Source organism: Oncorhynchus keta, chromosome 2 (assembly GCF_023373465.1).
Source record: "Oncorhynchus keta strain PuntledgeMale-10-30-2019 chromosome 2, Oket_V2, whole genome shotgun sequence".
NCBI lineage: Eukaryota > Metazoa > Chordata > Actinopteri > Salmoniformes > Salmonidae > Oncorhynchus > Oncorhynchus keta.
Genome location: NC_068422.1, coordinates 41,365,237 through 41,388,229, shown reverse-complemented (window position 1 = coordinate 41,388,229; position 22,993 = coordinate 41,365,237). Strand labels below are relative to the sequence as shown.

At 43.9% G+C, this 22,993-nt stretch overlaps 1 protein-coding gene across 17 annotated transcripts in view; it reads right to left on the bottom strand.

The window, feature by feature from the left end:
- The window catches only part of LOC118400351 (calcium/calmodulin-dependent protein kinase type II subunit gamma), a 140,965-nt gene that overhangs the window by 55,644 nt on the left and 62,328 nt on the right, over positions 1-22,993 (bottom strand). For all 17 annotated transcript variants that reach the window (XM_035797102.2, XM_035797198.2, XM_035797147.2 and 14 more), the window contains exons 3-6: positions 18,344-18,403; positions 8,974-9,028; positions 5,977-6,042; positions 2,063-2,135 (exon numbers count right to left, since the gene is read on the bottom strand). In XM_035797102.2, coding sequence (XP_035652995.1) covers positions 2,063-2,135; positions 5,977-6,042; positions 8,974-9,028; positions 18,344-18,403 — 254 coding nt within the window. The remainder of the gene's footprint in view (positions 1-2,062; positions 2,136-5,976; positions 6,043-8,973; positions 9,029-18,343; positions 18,404-22,993) is intronic.

Genomic DNA, 22,993 nt, shown 5'->3' with positions numbered 1-22,993 from the left:
GACAGGGAGAACAGAGAAAGGGAGATAAAGAGAAAGGACAGAGAAAGAGAGTGTCGACAGATGGAGAAGAGCGAGAAAGAGACAGAGACAAAGAGAGAGAGAGGTTACACCCGCCGTGATGAATTAGAGGTGGCATAATAAGTCCCCCTACAGTCTATGCTGGCGCTGGAGCGCTCCAGCGTGACATCACCCAGGTTGCCGTAGCAACCAGGCTGCCACCAGCATCTCTCTCGTCCCCTTCGCTCTTCCCTTGTTTACCTTCAGCCATTTGGCCTCCGGAGATGCCATGCAGGCAGCCAACCCATTGTGATGGTCTTTGTGTTTGTGTGGTGGGGGGAGGACAGCTCTCAGCTTCTCTCTTATTCCCTGTATGTCTCACTTTTCATCTTTATTCTTGACTTTATTGCAACCCCCCTCTTTTTTTTTTATTTCCAAAGGACATAAAACATATAGTGGAGTGGCATTGAGGCCTTACTCCATGTTACACGCATGCGTAACACACACACTTCATTATTTCCCTTCACTTCGCACACACACACACACACACACACACACACTTCATTATTTCCCCCTCACTTCGCACACACACACACACACACTTCATTACTTCCCCTTCGCACACACACACACACACAAACACACTTCATTATTTCCCCTTCACTTCGCACACACACACACACACACACACACACACACACACACACACACACACACACACACACACACACACACACACACACACACACACACACACACACACACACACACACACACACACACACACACACACACACTTCCCCCTCACTTACTGCTTGTCTCTGCAGTGGATCTGCAGGCAAAAGTAGTAACAATGTATTTGACTTTTATGGAGCGCCTCCCAGCTGAATGACGGATGGTTCGACTGGTACATGTACACAGAATAACGGTGGTGATACAAGATGTAGTTGTAGTAGTATTGGTAATAATGCTTTCAGTGCCGTGTTTGTAAGAGCTGTACGTTCAAGAGGCTCACCGTGACATTCAACACATCTTGTTGACTAGAGCATGTAAACTTGTTTGCTCTTGACAAAGCTAAGCATGCCTAAATGGGTCCGTTGTTCACCTTTCAAACCAAAACAAAATAACTCTTTGAAGTGTGTCCTATTGTTAGTAATGGAGTGCGGTGGTAAGTATCACCAGGCCAGCCAGCACTGTGTCTATTCACCGTGATGTCACCCTGGCTATAAATAGAAGTCAAATGGTGCTCCGTCTGCTTTCGTCAGAGATGGAGAGACCGAGGGAGACAGAGAGAGAGACCGAGGGAGACAGAGAGAGAGAGAGAGACACACAGAGAGAGAGAGACCCACACAGAGAGAGAGAGAAAGAGACACAGAGAGAGAGGGAGAGAGAGAGAGAGAGAGAGAGACACAGAGAGAGAGAGAGAGAGAGAGAGAGAGAGAGAGAAAGAGAGAGACACACAGAGAGAGAAAGAGAGAGAAAGAGTGAGACACACAGAGAGAGAGAGAGAGAAAGAGTGAGACACACAGAGAGAGAGAGAGAGAGAGAGAGAGAGACACAGAGAGAGACACAGAGAGAGAGAGAGAAAGAGAGAAGAGTGAGACACAGAGAGAGAGAGAGAGAGAGAAGAGTGAGAGACACAGAGAGAGAGAGAGAGAGAGAGAGAGAGAGAGAGAGAGAGAGAGAGAGAGAGAGAGAGAGAGAGAGAGAGAGAGAGAGAGAGAGAGAGAGAGAGAGAGAGAGAGAGAGAGAGAGAGAGAGAGAGAGAGAGATAAATATAAAGAGTGAGAGAGACAGGCTGGGGAATGATAATCACCTGAAACACGCTGTCTGGCTCAGTGCCTCTACTTTTAATTCCAGTCTGACTAGATGGAAAGGGTCTGTTGTTTTTTCATGTGCCACTCTCTCTGACGTCCAAAGAATTTTATTTTTGTATTTGCTTACGTGTGTGTGGAATTTTGTGCATATGCGTCGGTAGGGTTGCCAGCGGGAGGAATTTAGGGGGTGGGGGCATGATGACGCAGCCCTCCCAGGTGTTGCGTTGCCATGGTGATAGATGACTCACCTTGAGGTCCCTGTGCACAATGTCATGCTGGTGCATGTGGTGGACACTCTCCAGGATCTGATTGATGCACTGGCTGCAGAGAAAGGAGACACAGGACACAGAACACACACGTCAATGCACAGACACATCATAACCACAATACACAGTATGGGGTAGGAACTAATGGAAACTCCTGGTTAATGGATTAGATGAGGTGCGTTTCCCCTTGTCATTTAAGAACTTTGAGCACTTGCAGGAGTGCAAAATCAATCCAATTCATGACTATTGCTGTATGTTATTATTAGAAACAGTGAACTAGAACTACTGGCTGAGAGGCTGAGAAAGATAGAGACTGAGAATGTGGGCCTCCTGAGTGGCGCAGCGGTCTAAGGCACTGTAGCAGTGGTCTAAGGCACTGCATCGCAGTGCTAGAGGCGTCACTACAGACCCGGGTTCGATCCCGGGCTGTATCACACAACCTGCCGTGATCGGGAATCCCATAGGGCAGTGCACAATTGGCCCAGTGTCTTCCAGGTTAGGGGAGGGTTTGGCCTCGGGCAGGGTTTGCTCTAGCGACTCCTTGTGGCAGACTGGGTGCCTGCAGGCTGACCTCGGTTGTCAGGTGAACGGTGTTTCCTCCGACACATTGGTGGTGCGGGTGTTAAGAATTGCGGTTTGACGGGTCATGTTTCAGAGGACACATGACTCGACCTTCGCCTCCTGAGCCCGTTGAGGAGGTGCAGGGATGAGACAAGATCAAAAAAGGGCTAAAAAAAAAAGAAAACAATTAAAAGAGACACACAGAGACTGAAAGAGAGCAAATAGGGAGACTGAGAAAGACAGGGAGATGCAGAGAAAAAGAGGGGAAGAGTAACTGTGCAGAGGACTCTGTGGGGAGCCAGAGAAACCTAGCTAGTCTCAGCCCTTTCCCCATACGAGGCTGTTTTCTATTAAACCAAAAGCCTGCAAGACAGTAGATTTATTTACCATGTCAATTCAGCGCCAAGGCACATTTTCTACTGTCGACCTCACATCTGTCATATCCTCCCAACAATCTGACTGGACGCACACACGGTTATATTCCATCTAAATGGGCTAATTTAAGTCACACTGAAGTTGGTGCTTTTTGGCCCTACTTTACACATTGCCAGTGGCAATGTAACTTCTCTGCAGTTTTATAAGGTCTGTGGGTAAAACAGACACCTACTAGGCTTAATGGTGAATAAGGCTATTATCGACTTCAGTATGTTTTAAGAGAATATGTTGAAGTGGGTTTGATAGTACATGGTCTGTTTCCTAGTCTTTCCCACATACATTTTTTTTCACAGTTTACTATGGAATACTACAGAACTTACTATAGAATGCTGTAGTAAACGGTAGTATACTGTAGAAGACTATACTACACCCTGTAGTATCCCTCGATCATGTGTAGTACTTACTTTAGAATTTAGTAAACTGCCGAATACAATAGTGAATACTACAGTATCATCGAGAGAAAAAAAAAACATTCAAGTAAATATAGTTATAGAAAAAAGCAGAAGCGCTGAACTATTCATTCAGTCCGAGTCCTACCTACAAACATTATGGAAAATGTGCTATTTTTGCTAGTTTCCTCAAGGAAAATGCCTCTAAACAGGGTATTCTGGTAGATGCCAGGCGCGCTGGTTTGTGTCAAGAACTGCACTACCACTGGGTTTTTCACGCTCAACAGTTTCCTGTGTGTATCAAGACTGGTCCACCACCCAAAGGACAACCAGTCAACTTGACAAACTGTGGGAAACATTGGAGTCAACATGGGCCAGCATCTCTGTGGAATGCCTTCGACACCTTGTAGATTCCACGCCCCGACGAATTGAGACTGTTCAGAGGACAAAAGGGGGCTGGGTGCAACTCAATAGGTGTTCCTAATGTTCGCTATAGTCAGTTTTATTTTAATACAGTATTTATACTATAGTTAACTGTAAATACTACAGTATACTACAGCAAATACTACAATATTCACTGTACCGCAAAAACACTACAATAAATACTATAGTAAAGTACGCAAAAACACTACAGTGAATAATATTGTATTTATACCATAGTATACTATAGTATTTTTTCATATATGTTGGTTCAACCTTTCTTTTTACTCTGTCTTTACACTCTCTTACACATTGTATTATTTTTTTTTTAAACAGCTAAGAGGCTGCTTGCTATGTGCCGTGTTACATCAAACAAGCATTAAAAGCAACAGCCCCTTTCCATCTCGTAAGACTGGATTTAAAAGTGGAGGAAGAACACAAGAGAAAAGGGGATGAATAATAAAAGAAGGAGAGAGAAGAGAGATGATATTATGAGACAGGGTCCTAGGGGAGCATGGTACTCATGAAATATCCTTTAGTTCAGAGTAATCAGGAGAAAAGCATGTATTGTGGCCAAATTTGGCCAAATCTGTACCCTGCATTCCATTCCACCCCTCCACAAAGGCACCAGCACTGCCATTCCCAGTAAAAGTCTCTCTCTCTCTCAGGCATGTGTGTACACACACGCGCGTTTCCACCCATTTTTCTCCTTCACTCTCCACTCTCCACTCTCCACTCTCCACTCTCTCCCTTTTATCTCAATAAGATCTCATAGTTTCCCCTCAAAATTTGACGTATTATGGATGAACGTCTATTTTGGACGCATTCATATTAATTCTGTGTGGTTTACAGGGTTACTTCCACACGTTACAGAGTTAAAACAGAAACAACTCAAAGGTCAACACTATGGTTCGGGGAAGGCTCTGCAAACCAACAGAGCTCATACCATCGAGAATCATCAAGTATTCTCACGGCTTCCTAGAGCTTTGTGAACTACTGGAGCGCAGTGGTCTGAGCAATGTGCTTCGGCATAAAGCATAACGAGTTCTCGCCCAGTTCTGGGCAATTGTTTTTCCTTTTTTTTTGTGAGTGCCGTGGAAGGCATATATCGACGTTCTCGGGACCTTCTCAAACGTCCAAACTCGAATTCTAGTGATTAGGCTGCTTATCTAGCTTACACGTTTTCTCACTCGACATCAAATCCTTTATCCTCCCTCCTTGTCTCCTCTCCTCTTTTTCTCTCCCTCCAGTCTCTCTCCCTGTTCATCTCTTTCTCTTTCACCCCCCTCCTTTCCCTGTACTTGTGAAAAGTCATACTCCCGGAGGCATTTTGCACCCTATCATATTCTCTCGCTTCCCCTTTTGCTTGATTAAATGAGAAGCTCAGGTGGCGTGGTTGAGCCCGGACCCAGACTCTGTCCTGGAGAGACTCCAGCCAGAACAGAGCCATGCAGGCCTCTGGGCCAGAGCCTCCATATTGTCCACAAACTGTCTGCAGCTTCCTTCCCCCTCTGACAGCCACACTCACCCGTGGCCCACACCGAGTCTCACACTCTCTCCCACACAGCCCATGTGCACACAAACACCATGCCAGGACAATACTCAGCCTAGGGAGGAAAAGCACGAGTGTGGAACTGTATAGTTACACACAATGTCAATGAACATTATGTTCCACAGGAGGTTGGTGGCACCTTAATTGGGGAAGGCTGGTTCGTGGTAATGGCTGGTGCAGAATGAGTGGAATGGTATCAAATACATGGAATCTCTGTGTTTGACGCCATTCCATTCGCTCCGTTCCAGCCGTTATTATGAGCCGTCCTCCCCTCAGCAGCCTACACTGTTACGTTCATATGTGCAAAAGGTCTCCAAAGAAACATGTTATGGTACAGGCACAATTGTCCAAGTAAAGCCTAAATAAATGTAGGCTGCAGGGCAACAGAGTATTGTGTGTTCTCAATAAGGATATAGAATGACAGTGTGCACTGTACTGTGTGTGTGCGTATAGTAGGAGAGTGTGTTTTAACAATGTGTGTGTGTGTGTGTATGTGTGTGCACGGGTGTGTGTGTGTGTGTGTGTGTGTGTGTTTCCACCTGGCATCAGCCTCACTGTAATACTCTCTGGCAACAATGTCTTCAAACAGCTCTCCACCGGTGACACTGGAAGGAGAGAAACAACAGCTTAGTCAACACATGGACATCAGTCTGGAACCATGATGGTATGATGGCACACACCCAGTCTACCAGAGACACCGGGGAACACTGCCCAGAGAGAGCATGTTCCACTGGACAAACAAAACACACACACGCACACACACAAGCACAAACAAACACACACACACACACACAAACATGGTTTATGCAAAAGACAATTCAGCTTAAGACAATTAAGAAAGTGTTTTGGTTGAGGAAGAATGTTACCAACACTTGGGGCTTAGGGTGTTAACCATAGATGTGTCCCCTCTCCTGAATGCCCTGTAGTTATACAGTGCTATCTGAGTGGTGACATATCGGCCTGCCACCATATCGGCCTGTCCAGTGGTCTAGGGCACTGCATCCACACTGCAGTTTCCTCGCTATCAAAATGTGGAAAAAAATTATCCTCTGTCCATCCACCAGAGACTCTGGAAAGTATTCAGACGCTTTTCCAGGCTCTGTCGCAGCCGGACATCATGACATTTTTTGCAAATGTATTAAAAATTTAAAACTGGGGCCTCCCGACAGTGGGTGCCACCAGGTCCGTGGGCTCTGCGATGCACCGGCCGTGACCGGGAGGTCCGTGGCCTATTGTCGTCCGGGTTAGGGAGGGCTTGGCCGGTAGGGATATCCTTGTCTCATTGCGCACTAGTGACTCCTGTGGCGGGCCAGGCGCAGTGCACGCTAACCAGGTTGCCAGGTGCACGGTGTTTCCTCCGACACATTGGTGCGGCTGGCTTCCGGGTTGGATGCGCGCTGTGTTAAGAAGCAGTGCGGCTTGGTTGGGTTGTGTTTTGGAGGATGCATGGCTTTCGACCTTCGTCTCTCCCGAGCCCCGAGAGGAGTTGTAGCAATGAGACAAGATAGTAACTACTAACAATTGGATACCACAAAATTGGGGAGAATTAAAAATAAAATAAAATGTAAAACAAGAAGCAAGAGAGAACATTTAATGGATAATAGACAAGAAACAAACAAGGACAGCATCTGGACAGGGGAAAATGTAACGACATCAATGCTGACACGGGGAACATACTGAGGAGCAGACAGATATAGAGGGACAATCAACAAAGTAATGGAGTGAGCATTGGTGAGCCCAATATTGCACAGATCCACAAAATGATGGTGACAGGTGTGCTTAATGAAGGAAGCCTGGTGCCCTCGAGCGCCGGGGAAGCGGGAGCAGGTGTGACATTAGTATTGAGGCCCTTTACTCAGTACTTTGTTGTAGCACCTTTGGCAGCAATTACAGCCTCAAGTCTTCTTGGGTATGACGCTACAAGCTGGGCACACCTGTATTTGTGGAGTTTCTCCCATTCATCTCTGCAGATCCTCTCAAGCTCTGTCAGGTTGGATGGGGAGAGTTGCTGCACAGCTATTTTCATGTCACATTTTCATGTTCGATCAGGTCCAAGTCCAGGCTCGGGTTGGGCCACTCAAGGACATTCATAGACTTGTCCTGAAGCCACTCCTGCTTTGGCTGTGTGCTTCAGGTTATTGTCATGTTGGAAGGTGAATGTTCGCCCCAGTCTGAGATCCTGAGCAGATTTGAGCAGAGATCATCAAGGATCTCTCTGTACTTTGCTCCGTTCATCTTTCCCTCAATTCTAACTAGCCTCCCAGTCCCTGCCACTGAAAAAACATCCCCACAGCATGATGCTGCCACCACCATGCTTCACAGTAGGGATGGTGCCAGGTTTCTTTAGGATGTGACGCTTAGCATTCAGGCCAAAGAGTTCAATCTTGGTTTCATCAGATCAAAGAATGTTGTTTCTCATTGGCCTTAGAGTCCTTTCGGGGCCTTTTGGCAAACTCCAAGTAGGCTGTCATGTGCATTTTACTGAGGAGTGGCTTCTGTCTGGCCACTCTACAGTACCATAAAGGCCTGATTGCTGGAGTGCTGCTGAGTGCTACAGATGGAACTCGGGAGCTCTGTCAGAGTGATCATTCTTGGTCACCTCCCTGACCTAGGCCCTTCTCCCCCGATTGCTCAGTTTGGCCGGGCGACCAGAACTTGGAAGAGTTTCGGTGGTTCCAAACTTCTTCCATTTAAGAATGATGGAGGCCACTGTGTTCTTGGGGACCTTCAATGCTTCAGAAATGATTTGGTACCCTTTCTCAGATCTGTGCCTCGACACAATCCTGTCTCAGAGCTCTACGGAAAATTCCTTCAACCTCATGGCTTGGTTTTTGCTCTGACATGCACTGTCAACTGTGGGACCTTATATAGACAGGTGTGTGCCTTTCCAAATCATGTCCAATCAATTGAATTTACCACAAGTTTTCTCCAATCAAGTTATAGAAACATCTCAAGGATGATCAATGGAAACAGGATGCATCTGAGCTCAATTTTCAAGTCTCATAGCAAAGGTTCTGAATACTTATGTAAATAAGGTATTTTTTTTATGAACAGTTTTTGCTTCATCATTATGGGGTATTGAGCGTAGACATATTTAATCCATTTTAGAACAAGGCTGTAACATAACAAAATGTGAGAAAAGGGAAGGCGTCTGAATACTTTCTGAATGCACTGTATTTATGTATATATATTATCCTTCAACCACTTGCAGGCTGGATTGGATCCTCCGGGCTGTTTGTTTGACACACCTACACCACTTGACCTGCTGATAACCATACACACTATCACAGTTATCTATTACTGAAACTAAACAAAGAAACATGTCTTATGGTTTTGAGTATGGGATTAATTAATGATAATAATATGGTCATTTAGCAGACTTATAACTATTACATATAGCCATTACATGTGGCCTCTGTAGCAACCAAAGCCACGTGTTACTGTCTGGTGTTATAAGCACCTTTAAGTAGGAGAGTTGTGAGAGTATATTGGCCAGAGAGAGCAAGGGACTGGCTGACAGGTATCGGTATACTCACAGATCAAAGACGAGGTAATGGAAGCCTTCCTCTGAGATACTTTCGTGTAGTCGTACTGTGGGACAGACAGACAGAGACAGACAGACCAGACAGACCAGACAGACCAGACAGACAGACAGACAGAGCGAGAGTTAGAGAACAGTCAACACACACACACACGCACACACGCACACAGCTCTTATCCCCTTATCTCCCGCCTCGACAATTCCTCCTATTCTTCCCCCGAGCCCCAGGGACGCACTTAGGGCAGTGAGAGCTTGTTTGTATCACGTTGTGACCTGCAGTTCGTGGAAAGCGAGATGTGAGATTTGCGTGGACACACATACACTTGCTCAATCACCTGTAGCCTCAGGCTGTAGAAGTGAAGCTCCTTCTAGGTAGGAGCTTAAGCTGTTTCATTCAGGTGACATCAGAAGGTGTCCGTGGGTTCATTCATTAGTGAGTGTTTTTGCACTGCCACTTAAGTCCTGTTTGCATGTCTGTTCATGGTCTTCAGTGGCCAATATAATACACAGTATGTGTTGGCATAAGAGATGTAGTTTGAATGTGCTGTGTGTGTGTGATTGCATGGGAGTATACAGTAGGTTCATGTGTGTAACACCTCACAGTGATGTATGGAGCAATGAGCTCAGAACATCCAGCTGCTTCGGCCATCGTACACACACCCCATCCCAACAACACAAGCACCCCATCCCAACAACACACGCACCCCATCCCAACAACACACGCACCCCATCCCAACAACACACGCACCGCATCCCAACAACACACACACCACATCCCAACAACACACGCACCCCATCCCAACAACACACGCACCCCATCCCAACACCACACGCACCCCATCTCGACAACACACGCATCCCATCCCGACAACACACACACCCCATCCCAACAACACACGCACCCCATCCCAACAACACACGCACCCCATCCCAACATCACACGCACCCCATCCCAATACCACACGCACCCCATCCCAACACCACACACACCCCATCCCCAACGACACACACACACCCCATCCCCAACGACACACACACCCCATCCAACACGCACCCCATCCCAACACCACAAACACCCCATCCAACACCCATCCCATCCCAACGACACACACACCCATGCCTGGCTTTGTCTCTGTGGGAACAAAAGGGTCCCCATCCTGGTTGGGAGCTTGGGGGTATATTAGGCAACAATTTAGACGTTCCCAGTGAGCTTCTGTACTTACCACGGAATACCAGGATTTAAACCGGAACACACAGACTTCCAATGCTAACTCCATTCAACACACAGGGGCTTAGTGATATGTCCCTCAACACATGGGCCCCTGACTTTGTCTGAAGCGGGGGGGGGGTATCTATATGCCAGCAGTCTGCAATAATGCCTAATTTATCATAACCATTACAGAGAACCAATCCTAATTGCAAAATTACCCTATATACTCTATAGTCGTGGCCAAAAGTTTTGAGAACAGAAATATACATTTTCATAAAGTCTGCTGCCTCAGTTTGTATAATGGCAATTTGCATATACTCCAGAATGTTATGAAGAATGATCAGATGAATTGCAAAGTCCCTCTTTGCCATGCAAATGAACTGAATCCCCAAAAGACATTTCCACTGCATCTCAGCCCTGCCACAAAAGGACCAGCTGACGTCATGTCAGTGATTCTCTCTTTAACACAGGAGTGTTGACAAGAACAAGGCTGGAGATCACTCTGTCATGCTGATTGAGTTTGAATAACAGACTGGAAGCTTCAAAAGGAGGGTGGTGCTTGGAATCATTGTTCATCCTCTGTCAACCATGGTTACCTGCAAGAAAACAAATGCCGTCATCATTGCTTTGCACAAAAAGGGCTTCACAGGCAAGGATATTGCTGCCAGCAAGATTGCACCTAAATCAACCATTTATCGGATCATCAAGAACTTCAAGGAGAGCGGTTCAATTGTTGTGAAGAAGGCTTCAGGGCACCCAAGAAAGTCCAGCAAGCGCCAGGACCGTCTCCTAAAGTTCATTCAGCTGCGGGATCGGGGCACCACCAGTACAGAGCTTGCTCAGGAATGGCAGCAGGCAGGTGTGGGTGCATCTGTACGCACAGTGAGGCGAAGACTTTTGGAGGATGGCCTGGTGTCAAGAAGGGCAGCAAAGAAAAACATCAGGGACAGACTGATATTCTGCAAAACGTACAGGGATTGGACTGCTGAGGACTGGGGTAAAGTCATTTTCTCTGATGAATCCCCTTTCCAATTATTTGGGGCATCCGGAAGCTTGACAAGGTGAGCGCTACCATCAGTCCTGTGTCATGCCAACAGTAAAGCATCCTGAGACCATTCATGTGTGGGGTTGCTACTCAACCAAGGGAGTGGGCTCACTCACAATTTTGCCTAAGAACACGAATGAATAAAGAATGGTACCAACACATCCTCCGAGAGCAACTTCTTCCAACCATCCAGGAACAGTTTGGTGACAAACAATGCCTTTTCCAGCATGATGGAGCACCTTGCCATAATGCAAAAGTGATAACTAAGTGACTCGGGTAACAAAACATCGATATTTTGGGTCCATGGCCAGGAAACCTCCCAGACCTTAATCCCATTGAGAACTTGTGGTCAATCCTCAAGAGGCAGGTGGACAAACAAAAACCCACAAATTCTGAAAAACTCCAAGCATTGATTATGCAAGAATGGGCTGCCATCAGTCAGGATGTGGCCCAGAAGTTAATTGACAGCATGCCAGGGCGGATTGCAGAGGTCTTGAAAAAGAAGGGTCAACAATGCAAATATTGACTCTTTGCATCAACTTCATGTAATTGTCAATAAAAGCCTTTGACACTTATGAAATGCTTATAGTTATACTTCAGTATCCCATAGTAAAATATCTAAAGACACTGAAGCAGCAAACTTTGTGAAGATTAAAATTTGTGTCATTCTCAAAACTTTTGGCCACGACTGTATATTCAGTCAATAAAAAAGCAAGTGCCATTTGAATGTACAAGTGAATGTATTAATACAATTAATACCGTTTCAATACATTCACAATACAAGTGAATGTATTAATACAATTAATAGTTTCAATACATTCACAATACAAGTGAATGTATTAATACAATTAATACAGTTTCAATACATTCACAACACAAGTGAATGTATTAATACAATTAATACAGTTTCAATACATTCACAATACAAGTGAATGTATTAATACAATTAATACAGTTTCAATACATTCACAATACAAGTGAATGTATTAATACAATTAATACAGTTTCAATACATTCACAATACAAGTGAATGTATTAATACAATTAATACAGTTTCAATACATTCACAACACAAGTGAATGTATTAATACAATTAATACAGTTTCAATACATTCACAATACAAGTGAATGTATTGAAACTGTAATATCATCTGGTTATATTATATCGTGGAAGACACTCTTCAAAAAGGCATTAACCTCAGCAGTGGCACTTGCTTGTAGAAACCTATGGCTGTGCAATGGCATAACCTTGTTTTGTTCATTTAGCAGAAAAGACACTCATTTCCCGAGCCCTTATCACAGTCAAGACATGCCTATTGTATAGTAAAAAACATGATGTCATCTAGAGGGGTGAATATAGATTTAATTTCTCCCAGTATGGGACCTCCTATGTGTACCTGCGCGTGCATCAAAAACATTTATGGACCTAACAGGCCCGCCCCTGGACATTCTGCCGTGTATATACAGTTGAAGTTGGAAGTTTACATACACCTTAGCCAAATACATTTAAACTCAGTTTTTCACAACTCCTGACATGTAATCCTAGTAAAAAATTACCTGTCTTAGGTCAGTTAGGATCACCACCTTATTTTATGAATGTGAAATGTCAGAATAATAGTAGAGAGAATGATTTATTTCAGCTTTTATTTATTTCATCACATTCCCAGTGGGTCAGAAGTTTACATTACACTCAATTAGTATTTGGTAGCATTGCTTTTAAATTGTTCAACTTGGGTCAAACTTTTCAGGTAGCCGAAAAGCTTCCCACAATAAGTTGGGCGAATTTTGGCCAATATCTCCTGACAAAGCTGGTGTAACTGAGCCAGGTTTGTAGGCCTCCTTGCTCACACACGCTTTTTCAGTTCTGCCCACACATTTTCTACAGGATTGAGGTCAGGGTATTGAGATGGCCACTCCAATACCTTGCTTTTGTTGTCCTTAAGCCATTTTGCCACAACTTTGGAAGTATGCTTGGGGTTATTGTCCATTTGGAACACCCATTTGCATCCAAGCTTTAACTTCCTGACTGACGTCTTGAGACGTTGCTTCAATATATGCACATAATTTTCTATTATTTTGTGAAGTGCACCAGTCCCTCCTGCAGCAAAGCACCCCCACAACATGATGCTGCCACCCCGTGCTTCACGGTTGGGATGATGTTCTCCAACTTGCAAGCCTCCCCTTTTTCCTCCAAACATAACGATGGTCATTATGGCCAAAAAGTTATATTTTTGTTTCATCAGACCAGAGGACATTTAGTGTCTGTAAACTTCTGACCCACTGGAATTGTGATACGGTGAATTCTAAGTGAAATAACCTGTCTGTAAACAATTGTTGGAAAAATTACTTGTGTCATGCACAAAGTAGATGTCCTAAACGACTTGCCAAAATTATAGTTTGTTAACAAGAAATGTGTGGAGTGGTTGAAGAACGAGTTTTAATGACTCCAACATAAGTGTATCTAAATGATAGAGGAAATTATGGTTGAAATGACTAATTATGTATACATTCCAATCAGAACTGACTAGTCCAAATGCTATAATGTACTGTACATGTGAATTTTCTCTCTTGCTCCCTTTCCCAATTGTATATAATGTAGTCAGGAGTTTAGTAACAATGAAGGTCTGTTCCTTAGTTCATTCAGTTGTACAAATCTCCAGGTGGTGGGAACGGGCCATCTGTGTGTATGCATTTAGTACTCTCTGGAATTAAACATTATTACCTTGGCTTTTAAGACTGGTCTCAATCTACTTCATACATAATTAATGAACTTACAAATCATTAATGAATTAGAATTGAGTGCAAATTTGTTTTTGGCTACAAAACACATAGGAATTATAGAAATTCCACTATCAGTAAACCTCCGACTTCAACTGTATGCTGGGAGTCAGGAAGAAGGTGCAGAAGGTGAGTTTAATCATAAGAAAAAGGCAGATAAGCAAGACAGGAGAAGCGTACTGAACGTGACAAAACCAACACTGACTGATGACTGAGGCTACTGAGGGCTAAAGAAAGGGAGAGTAATCAAGGTGATAGAGAATGATGGTTGCCAGACTGATGGTTAGTAGACCGGTGACGTCGAGGGCTGGAGTGGGAATTAGGAGTGACAGTAATAGGTTTGCACATTTTGTTCTCAGCTAATAGTAAGCAGAACAGAACACAATAGCGGCCCATTTCATAGGCCTATGTTACAAATGAAACACCATTTTTAACAGTAGGCTATATAATCAGTTCAATGTCAATATCATATCCTAATATTTTCTATCTAATTACACTGATAAAATCACCAAAGTCTATTAAAAATGTTGCTCTGAAAAAGTCTCAAAAGAAAGGTGGATAATGAAAATAGAATTTTCAGGGAAGAATGAACAGAGAAATAAGCATTATTACCACATTTCTCCAATGTCAGACCAGAGTATCTCGTTTCCAATGAAACGGTTGCTGTTTGCAAATAAATCAATATTAGACATCCTAAGCATGGCACTTTTAAATGCAGAAAAACGAAAGCTTCAGCTGCCTGCAACGGATCCATTGCTTAACCCAACAACAGAAGTGCTTCCCTGAAAGCTGCCTGGGTTTAAACATCTTCTCTTTTCAGAAAGTGAAAAGCTCCATTAATAGGGACATAATATCAAATTAAAAAATGAGTCTCCTCCAATATTGAAGGCCACAGCTCAACTTCAGAATGTCATAAAGACAAATCAATATATATCCCCACATGCCTCAGTCACATCTTTTGTGGGCATTTTAAAGCTTGTTTCTAGCACAAGGCATCGTGGAGTTATGCATTGTTATAGAACACTATATATTATCTGTATTCTTTTGTTTTCTATAAAGTTACTAATTGGTATCCTTTTTACCATTTTCTTTACCAAATTGTATTGCATACCCTCACTCAGTTTGAGCCCTGATTTCAACCGAACACACCAAGCCCTTCCCGTTTTAAACAAGATATTTTGTCACGAAAAGATGCTCGACTATGCATGTAATTGACAGCGTTGGAAAGAAAAAACTCTGACGTTTCCAAAACTGCAAAGATATTATCTGTGAGTGCCCCAGAACTAATGCTACAGGCGAAACCAAGATGAAATTTCATACAGGAAATGGTCCAGATTTTGAATGCCCTGTGTTCCAATGTCTCCTTATATGGCTGTGAATACGCCAGGAATGAGCCTGCACTTTCTGTCGTTTCCCCAAGGTGTCTGCAGCATTGTGACGTATTTGTAGGCATATCATTGGAAGATTGACCATAAAGAGACTACATTTACCAGGTGTCCGCCCGGTGTCCTTCGTCGAAATTTTTGCGTAATCTCCAGCTCCATGCGCGTTCCATTTTCTTCAGAGGAGAAAGTCAACTGCCACAAATGATTTATCATCGATAAAAAAAAAAATCGATGTGAAAAACACCTTGAGGATTGATTCTAAACAACGTTTGCCATGTTTCTGTCGATATTATGGAGTTTATTTGGAAAAAAGTTTGCGTTGTAATGACTTAATTTTCGGGTTTTTTTCTTACCCAAAAGTGATGAACAAAACGGAGCGATTTGTCCTACACAAATAATCTTTTTGGAAAAACTGAACATTTGCTATCTAACTGAGAGTCTCCTCATTGAAAACATCTGAAGTTCTTCAAAGGCAAATTATTTTATTTGAATGCTTTTCTTGTTTTTGTGAAAATGTTGCCTGCTGAAGGCTAGGCTTAATGCTATGCTAGGCTATCAATACTCTTACACAAATGCTTGTTTAGCCATGGTTCAAAAGCATATGAATATAAGTTTGGGGCGGCAGGTAGCCTAGTGGTCAGAGCGCTGGGCCAGTAACCGAAAGGTTTCTAGTTCGAATCCCTGACCTGACAAGGTAAGAATCTGGCAGTTAACACACTCTTCCTAGATCATCATTGTAAATAAGAATTTGTTCTTAACTGACATGCCAAGTTAAATAAAGGTTCAATAAAAAAGCAGTAGGGAAGCAAACCTTTCAAGTGGGCAAAACCATTCATCTTGAGGCAACATATAATAATATGAAATGGACATATATATTGTAATACAGACTAGTTCAAAACATTACTAATCATAGAAAATGACAAATTACCCAATGGAGCATGATACTTTTCTGGCAAAAAGCATGGGTGCAAAAACATATATTTGCACCCCTATTTTCAAAGTGGGGATGCAGCTGCTCCATTTTCTCCAATGCTCAGGCACTTTAATTAATATTTGTTGTGTGTATGTACTGTATATGTGTGTGAGTGTGTGAGAGAGTGTGTATAGTGAGGTGTGACAAGATGGCCAACAGTACATGCCAAGGGTAGGTGAATCATGTGTGTATACTGCCTGCACTGTCTGTCACTTGTGTGTTTATGAGTGCAGAAAGAGAGCTACAGTGAGGGGAAGAGAGTCTGTGTGTGTGTGTGTGTGTGTGTGTGTGTGTGTGTGTGTGTGTGTGTGTGTGTGTGTGTGTGTGTGTGTGTGTGTGTGTGTGTGTGTGTGATGGAATGGAATGGAATGGAATGAACTAGCCTGCCCAGCGGCAGAGCACTCCTTGAGCACTCCATTCCTCCCTCCTTCTCCCTCTCTCTCCTTTCACTCTCAATTACTCCCTTTGTTAGGAGTTTATCTGCAGTCCAAGCAGGAAACATGACAATATGACCCTTTGACTGTACCTTTGACAGAGAGGTGAGGTGAGGTGAGGAAGAGAGAGAAGGAGTGTGCCTTATGGGACAGAGAACAATCTGGGACAGGGAGAGAGAGAGGGAGAGAGATAAGGGGAGAGGTGAGAGACAGATGGAGAAGGCAGGTGGACCAGAATGAGATGCCGCTGGAGAACAGAGAGAAGCAGAGAGAGGGAGAGAGAAGCAGAGAGAGGGAGAGCAGTAAGAGGAGGATGAGAGAAGGGAAAAGCAATTGCGAGGAGAAGTGGATGCAGAAGATAGAAACAAGAAGCAAGTGAAAGCAAAAGTAAGGCGGAAATGCAGAGGAAAGGAAAAGAGAAAGGGGAAGTAGGTGCTCTGCATGTGTTTCGTTTGAAGATGTGACTGGGTGATGAGCATCGATGGCAGTACGAGAAGATGCATTCATGCGGTGCTATGTAGTCTTCTCTCTTTCTCTCCCCCCTCCCTCTCTACCCACCCCTTTCTCTCTGTGGCTTTGAAAGTGTAATTACATGCAGCTCCCTGGCCTGCTTGCTGCTGCTCACACACACACACACACAATTGTGGTCCTTCTGTAGCTCAGTTCGTAGAGCATGGTGCTTGTAACGCCAGGGTAGTGGGTTCGATCCCGGGACCACCCACAGAATGTATGCACACATGACTGTAACAAATGGATAATTATATTATACAAATATAATACACATTATTATATATATATATATATATTATATTACACACACACACACACACACACACACACACACACACACACACACACACACACACACACACACACACACACTGCCCCCATACTCAGCCACACAGCTCGCCACTAACACCAATCTCACTAATATACATTCCTGTCATACCTATCTCACATCGCACTACACACACATTCCTGCACACCTATCTCACAAACGCACACCTGCATGCATATCGCACATTCACTTGTAGTGGAGGGAGAGGCTGGCTTGCAGTGTGAGGCAAGGTGAAGACTGTGTCATTTCCCTGAGTTTGCATGCAGTGATGGGTTTCGCTCCTCATCACCAGTCGCACCATGCAAATGGCCCACACCAGTGGGCATCAGTTAACTGGCTGGCTCCATTTGCCTACACCCTAACTCTCTTCCATGAAGTGCTTCTGTGACACCATGTAACACACTGACACTGGAGACACCCTCAATGCTCTTCAAAACAACGTGGCTGAAATTTTGGGCAGAATTGAACCACTCAAATCAATTTTCTTCCTCTGGACAGCCAACGAGATTTTGTCAGCGGTCAAATGTGCAGCAAAGAGACTTCACCTGTTGCTAGGCAACCGGCCGAGCATGAATAACCGCTATCATGTTAGCCAGCTCACCAACTAGACAAAACGATGTCGCCTCGGTTTCGTCCTGTCATGTAGGTTACCATACAGACACACTTTTATTTAGCCTACTATAGTAAGTAGGAGCCACTCACCTATGTTGGGGTGTTTGAGCAGGCGACAGATGCGGGCCTCTCGTTCCAGTTTTTGATGATCTGAGGGGGAGAGGAAAGAGAAACGTGTCAGAACATAAACACAATCACACACCTTTCTGTTGTTAAGTCGATATTCTGCAGGATTGGTCTTAAATAAAAGTAATCAAGGTGGCCTCCCGAGTGGCGCAGCGGTCTAAGGCACTGCATCGCAGTGATTGAGGCTTCACTACAGACCCGGGTTTGATCCCAGGCTGTGTCACAACCCCCCGGGTTTCCCATAGGGCAGTGCACAATTGCCCCAGTGTCTTCTGGGTTAGGGGAGGGTTTGTGCCAGGGGGGCTTTAGCGATTCCTTGTGGCGCACTCTAGCGAATCCTTGTGGCGGGCCGGGCGCCTGCAGGCTGACTTCAGTCATCAGTTGAACGATGTTTCCTCCGACACATTGGTGCAGCTGGTTGCTGCGTTAAGCGAGCGGGTGTTAAGAAGCGTGGCTTAGTGGGTCATGTTTCGGAGGACGCATGACTCGACCTTTGCCTCTCCTGAGCCCGTTGCGGCGTTGCAGCGATGAGACAAGATCATAATAGGATATCACAAAATTGGGGAGAAATTAAATACAAAAAAATCACAAACCACCATTGGGCAATGGGACTGGGAGGCACATCCCTATACATCATGTATGTTATATACATGCATACGTGTTGCACGGTATACCGAAACTTTTGTACTTTTACGATACTAGAACATGAAAAACGGTTTGGTCATACAATGTTTGTTACTTTCTGTACTTCTGTCAAATGTCTCTCGCGTCATATACGGATCGTGAGGATCGAGTCTGTCTTGTCATTTATCTGAATCTTCTCAAGGGGCAGTAGTAAGCTAGCCAGGCTAGTGGCTACTTGTGCTTGAGCATGCAACTGACATAGCGGGAGCCACTTTTTAGAAGCAAGTGAGAGGAGAGAGAAAATGCAGACAGCATGGCTTCTTATAACGAAAACATCATTCCTCCACGCCCACAGCTCGCTGACAAAACAGGCTCCAGAATACTTTGCTTACAGAGCAGATGATGAGGGCCAACCCATCGACACAACTATGCAAAAGGTGTTACAAAGCACGGTAAGGGAGGTTTAGTTACAAAATAACATTAACAACGATTTTACACATGACATTTGTATTGTAAAGTTATTCTACCAGCAACTAAATTCAAATTGTTTTTGAGTGGCAATGAACATATATTCAGCATAATTTTGTTTTTTTACATTATAATATGATTAATGTGAAATACACTCATAACTTAGCTACGACACCAATATATTTAGACTACTTTGTGTTGCAGTAGCCACTAGCCAGCCAGCAGCCCTGGGTTGAGTGTTGCACCCTAGGAGTTGAAATGCACTCTGGGAAATGTAGTATGCGGTGTAAAATCAATCATATGCGGGTGTAGACTAATGCAATATAGAAGCTTCGGAAATGAGTTTCAAAGTGTTTTTTATGTCGTTTTGGAACTAAACTAGTCATTTAATACACAGCATGTTTAAGCTGTAATGAATCATAGGTCTAATGAATGTAATCTGACCCAATATTTTGGCCATGGATGAGCAAATTAACCCTGATATGTAAAACGGTTTAGATGTAATTGTACAATTATTTTGTATTCTCTGAGTCTCAGATATGGTTATGCATAAGGAGAATGTTAGATATTCTTTTGTTACTTAATATTCTGTTTTATTTTTTAAAGAAATGGAATATCGAATAGAGGATCTTGTTGTTATTTTAGTTGTTCTACCAGCTATCAGCATATTGTTCAATGTTTAAAAAAATAAAGCACAGTAGTTATTCTGTAACATTAGCTAATACGCATTCTTTTTTTGCTGTGGTATCGTTTCAGTATCGAGTGTTGTTTTAGTATCGAGTATGGTTTCGGTATCGAGTATCGTGGGTATCGAAGTCAAAATTCTGGTATCATGACAACACTAACATCAAATCAATCGCATTTTATTTGTCAAACGTTCATAAACAACAGGTGTGGACTAACAGCGAAATGCTTACTTATGTGCCCTTCCCAACAATGCAGAACAGAATAAACATGACAAAATACTACTACTAATAATAATAGAAGAAAACAATAGTAACACAAGGAATAAATACGCAATGATAACTTGGCTGTATACATGGGGTACCAGTACCGAGTCGATGTGCAGGGGTACGAGGTCATTGAGGTAGATACTGTATTTACATGTAGGTAAGGTAAAAGTAACTAGGCAACAGGTCGATAATAGACAGTAGCAGCAGCGTATGTGATGAGTGTGGAAGTGTGGACGTGTGTGTGTATGTGGTGCGTGTGTGCCGGTGTGGACGTGTTATGTGTGAGTGAGTGTGAGAGTGTGTGTATGTGTTGGAGTGTCAGTGTGAATGTGTGGGTCCAGTGTGTGTTCATAGTGGGAAAAAGAGTTAGTGCAAAAAGAGTCAATACAGATAGTATGGGTAGCTGTTTGGTTAACTATTTAGCAGTCTTATGACTTGGGGGTAGACACATTACATCACCAAAAGTATGTGGACACCTTCTCGTCCAACATCTCATTCCAAAATCTCATTCCAAAATGGAGTTGGTCCCCTCTTTTCTGATATAACGGCCTCCACTCTTCTGGGAAGGCTTTGCACTAGATGTTGGAACATTGCTGCTGGGACTTGCATCCAGCCAGCCACAACAGCATTAGTGAGGTCGGGCACTGATGTTGGGCGATCAAGCCTGGCTCGCAGTCAGCGTTCAAATTCATCCCAAAGGTGTTTGATGAGGTTGAGGTCAGGGCTCGGTGCAGGCCAGTCAAGTTCTTCCACACTGATCTCGACAAACCATCTCTGTATGGACTTCGCTTCATGCACTTTGTGCAAGATTTTCCTTCACTTGACCTAAGGGGCCTTGCCCGAACCATGAAAAACCACCCCAGATCATTATTCCTCCTCCACCAAACTTTACAGTTGGCACTATGCATTGGGGCAGGTAGTGTTCTCCTGGCATCCTCTAAACAACGATTTTTGTGTCAGACGGCCAGATGGTGAAGCGTGATTATTCACTCTAGAGAACGAGTTTACACTACTCCAGAGTCCCAATGTGGGAAGCTGTACACCAGTCCAGCCGACGCTTGGCATTGTGCATGGTCATCTTAGGCTTGTGTGCGGATGCTCGACCATTGAAACCCATTTCATGCCGCCCCCGACTAACAGTTATTGTGCTAACGTTGCATCCAGAGGCAGTTTGAAACTCAGTAGTGAGTGTTGCAACCGAGGACAGACGATTTTTACACGGTTCAGCAATCGCTGGTCCCGTTCTGTGAGCTTGTGTGGCCTTCCACTTAGTGGCTGAGCCGTTGTTGCTCCTAGACGTTTCCACTTCACAATAACAGCACTTGGAGTTGACCCGGGGCAGCTCTAGCAGAGCAGAAATTTGATGAACTGACTTGTTGGAAAGGTGGCATCCTATGACGGTGCCACGTTGAAAGTCACTGAGCGCTTCAGTAAGGCCATTCTACTGCCAAGCTATGGAGATTGCATGGCTGTGTGCTCGATGTTATATACCGATCATTAACGTGTGTGGCTAACATCGCTGAATCCACAAATTTTAAGGGGTGTTCACATACTTTGTATATATAGTGTATATACATGCATACATGCATAAGATACATATACATAAATATACAATCATTCAGGCAGTGCAGCCTCATCTGTCAATATCAACATGTGTTCCCTATTCTAAAGTGTGACCATGTTTTTTCCTTGCTGAAAATGTTTCCTGAAATTACCTAATTGAACAGAAAGGGGCACACCTCCCTGCTCTATGCCATCTGTCTACTAGAACACATAACAATGCACAATCAATCAATTAAATGTATTTCTTTAGTTATAAAACCCCTTTTACATCAGCAGATGTCACAAAGTGCTTATACAGAAACCCAGCCTAAAACCCCAAAGAGCAAGCAATGCAGATGTAGAAGCACACAGCAACACAAGCCTATTGCACTTAGTTAAATTAGTCTCCTGGGCTCAGACTCTAATACAATCAATGTCCGGTTAATGACTCTAATAGTAAGGGGCGGCACTGTGTGTGTGTGTCTGTGTGTGCGTCTCATGCAAATGCTCGTGTGTGTGTGTGTTCATATCCAAACGTACGTGGGTGGGCAGTACTTAAATCTACTGCTCAATTGTAGCCCTACATGGACAGATTGGATAGACAGATAGATGGATAGAATGTCAGATAAAGAGATGGTACAGTGGGATGAGGAGAGAGATTGTGGGCCAAGTTCAGCCAGACCTTGGCACCAGCTGTTAGGCTCCCGGGGACAGATGTGTGTGTTATGTGTGTGTTACTACGCCGGGGCAGAACGAAGTAGGCTTCTAGCCTCCCTAATCCCCCTCTCACGCTCCTGTCCCCGTCCAGGATTTGGGATTTGGGAAGCGGAGCCTCCCAGTCATCCCAACAGGCTGCAAGGTGCTGGAATCACCTGTCTGACTTGTTACATGGCTGGCCCACAGAAAGAATGTGACCTCATCAATAGAATACGTGACATATAATTTTCAGTCGCTTCTCTCAATAGCTCTTTAGTATAAAAATGTAATGTCGTCAAAAATATTGACATGGTCTGTTTTTGGATTAAAA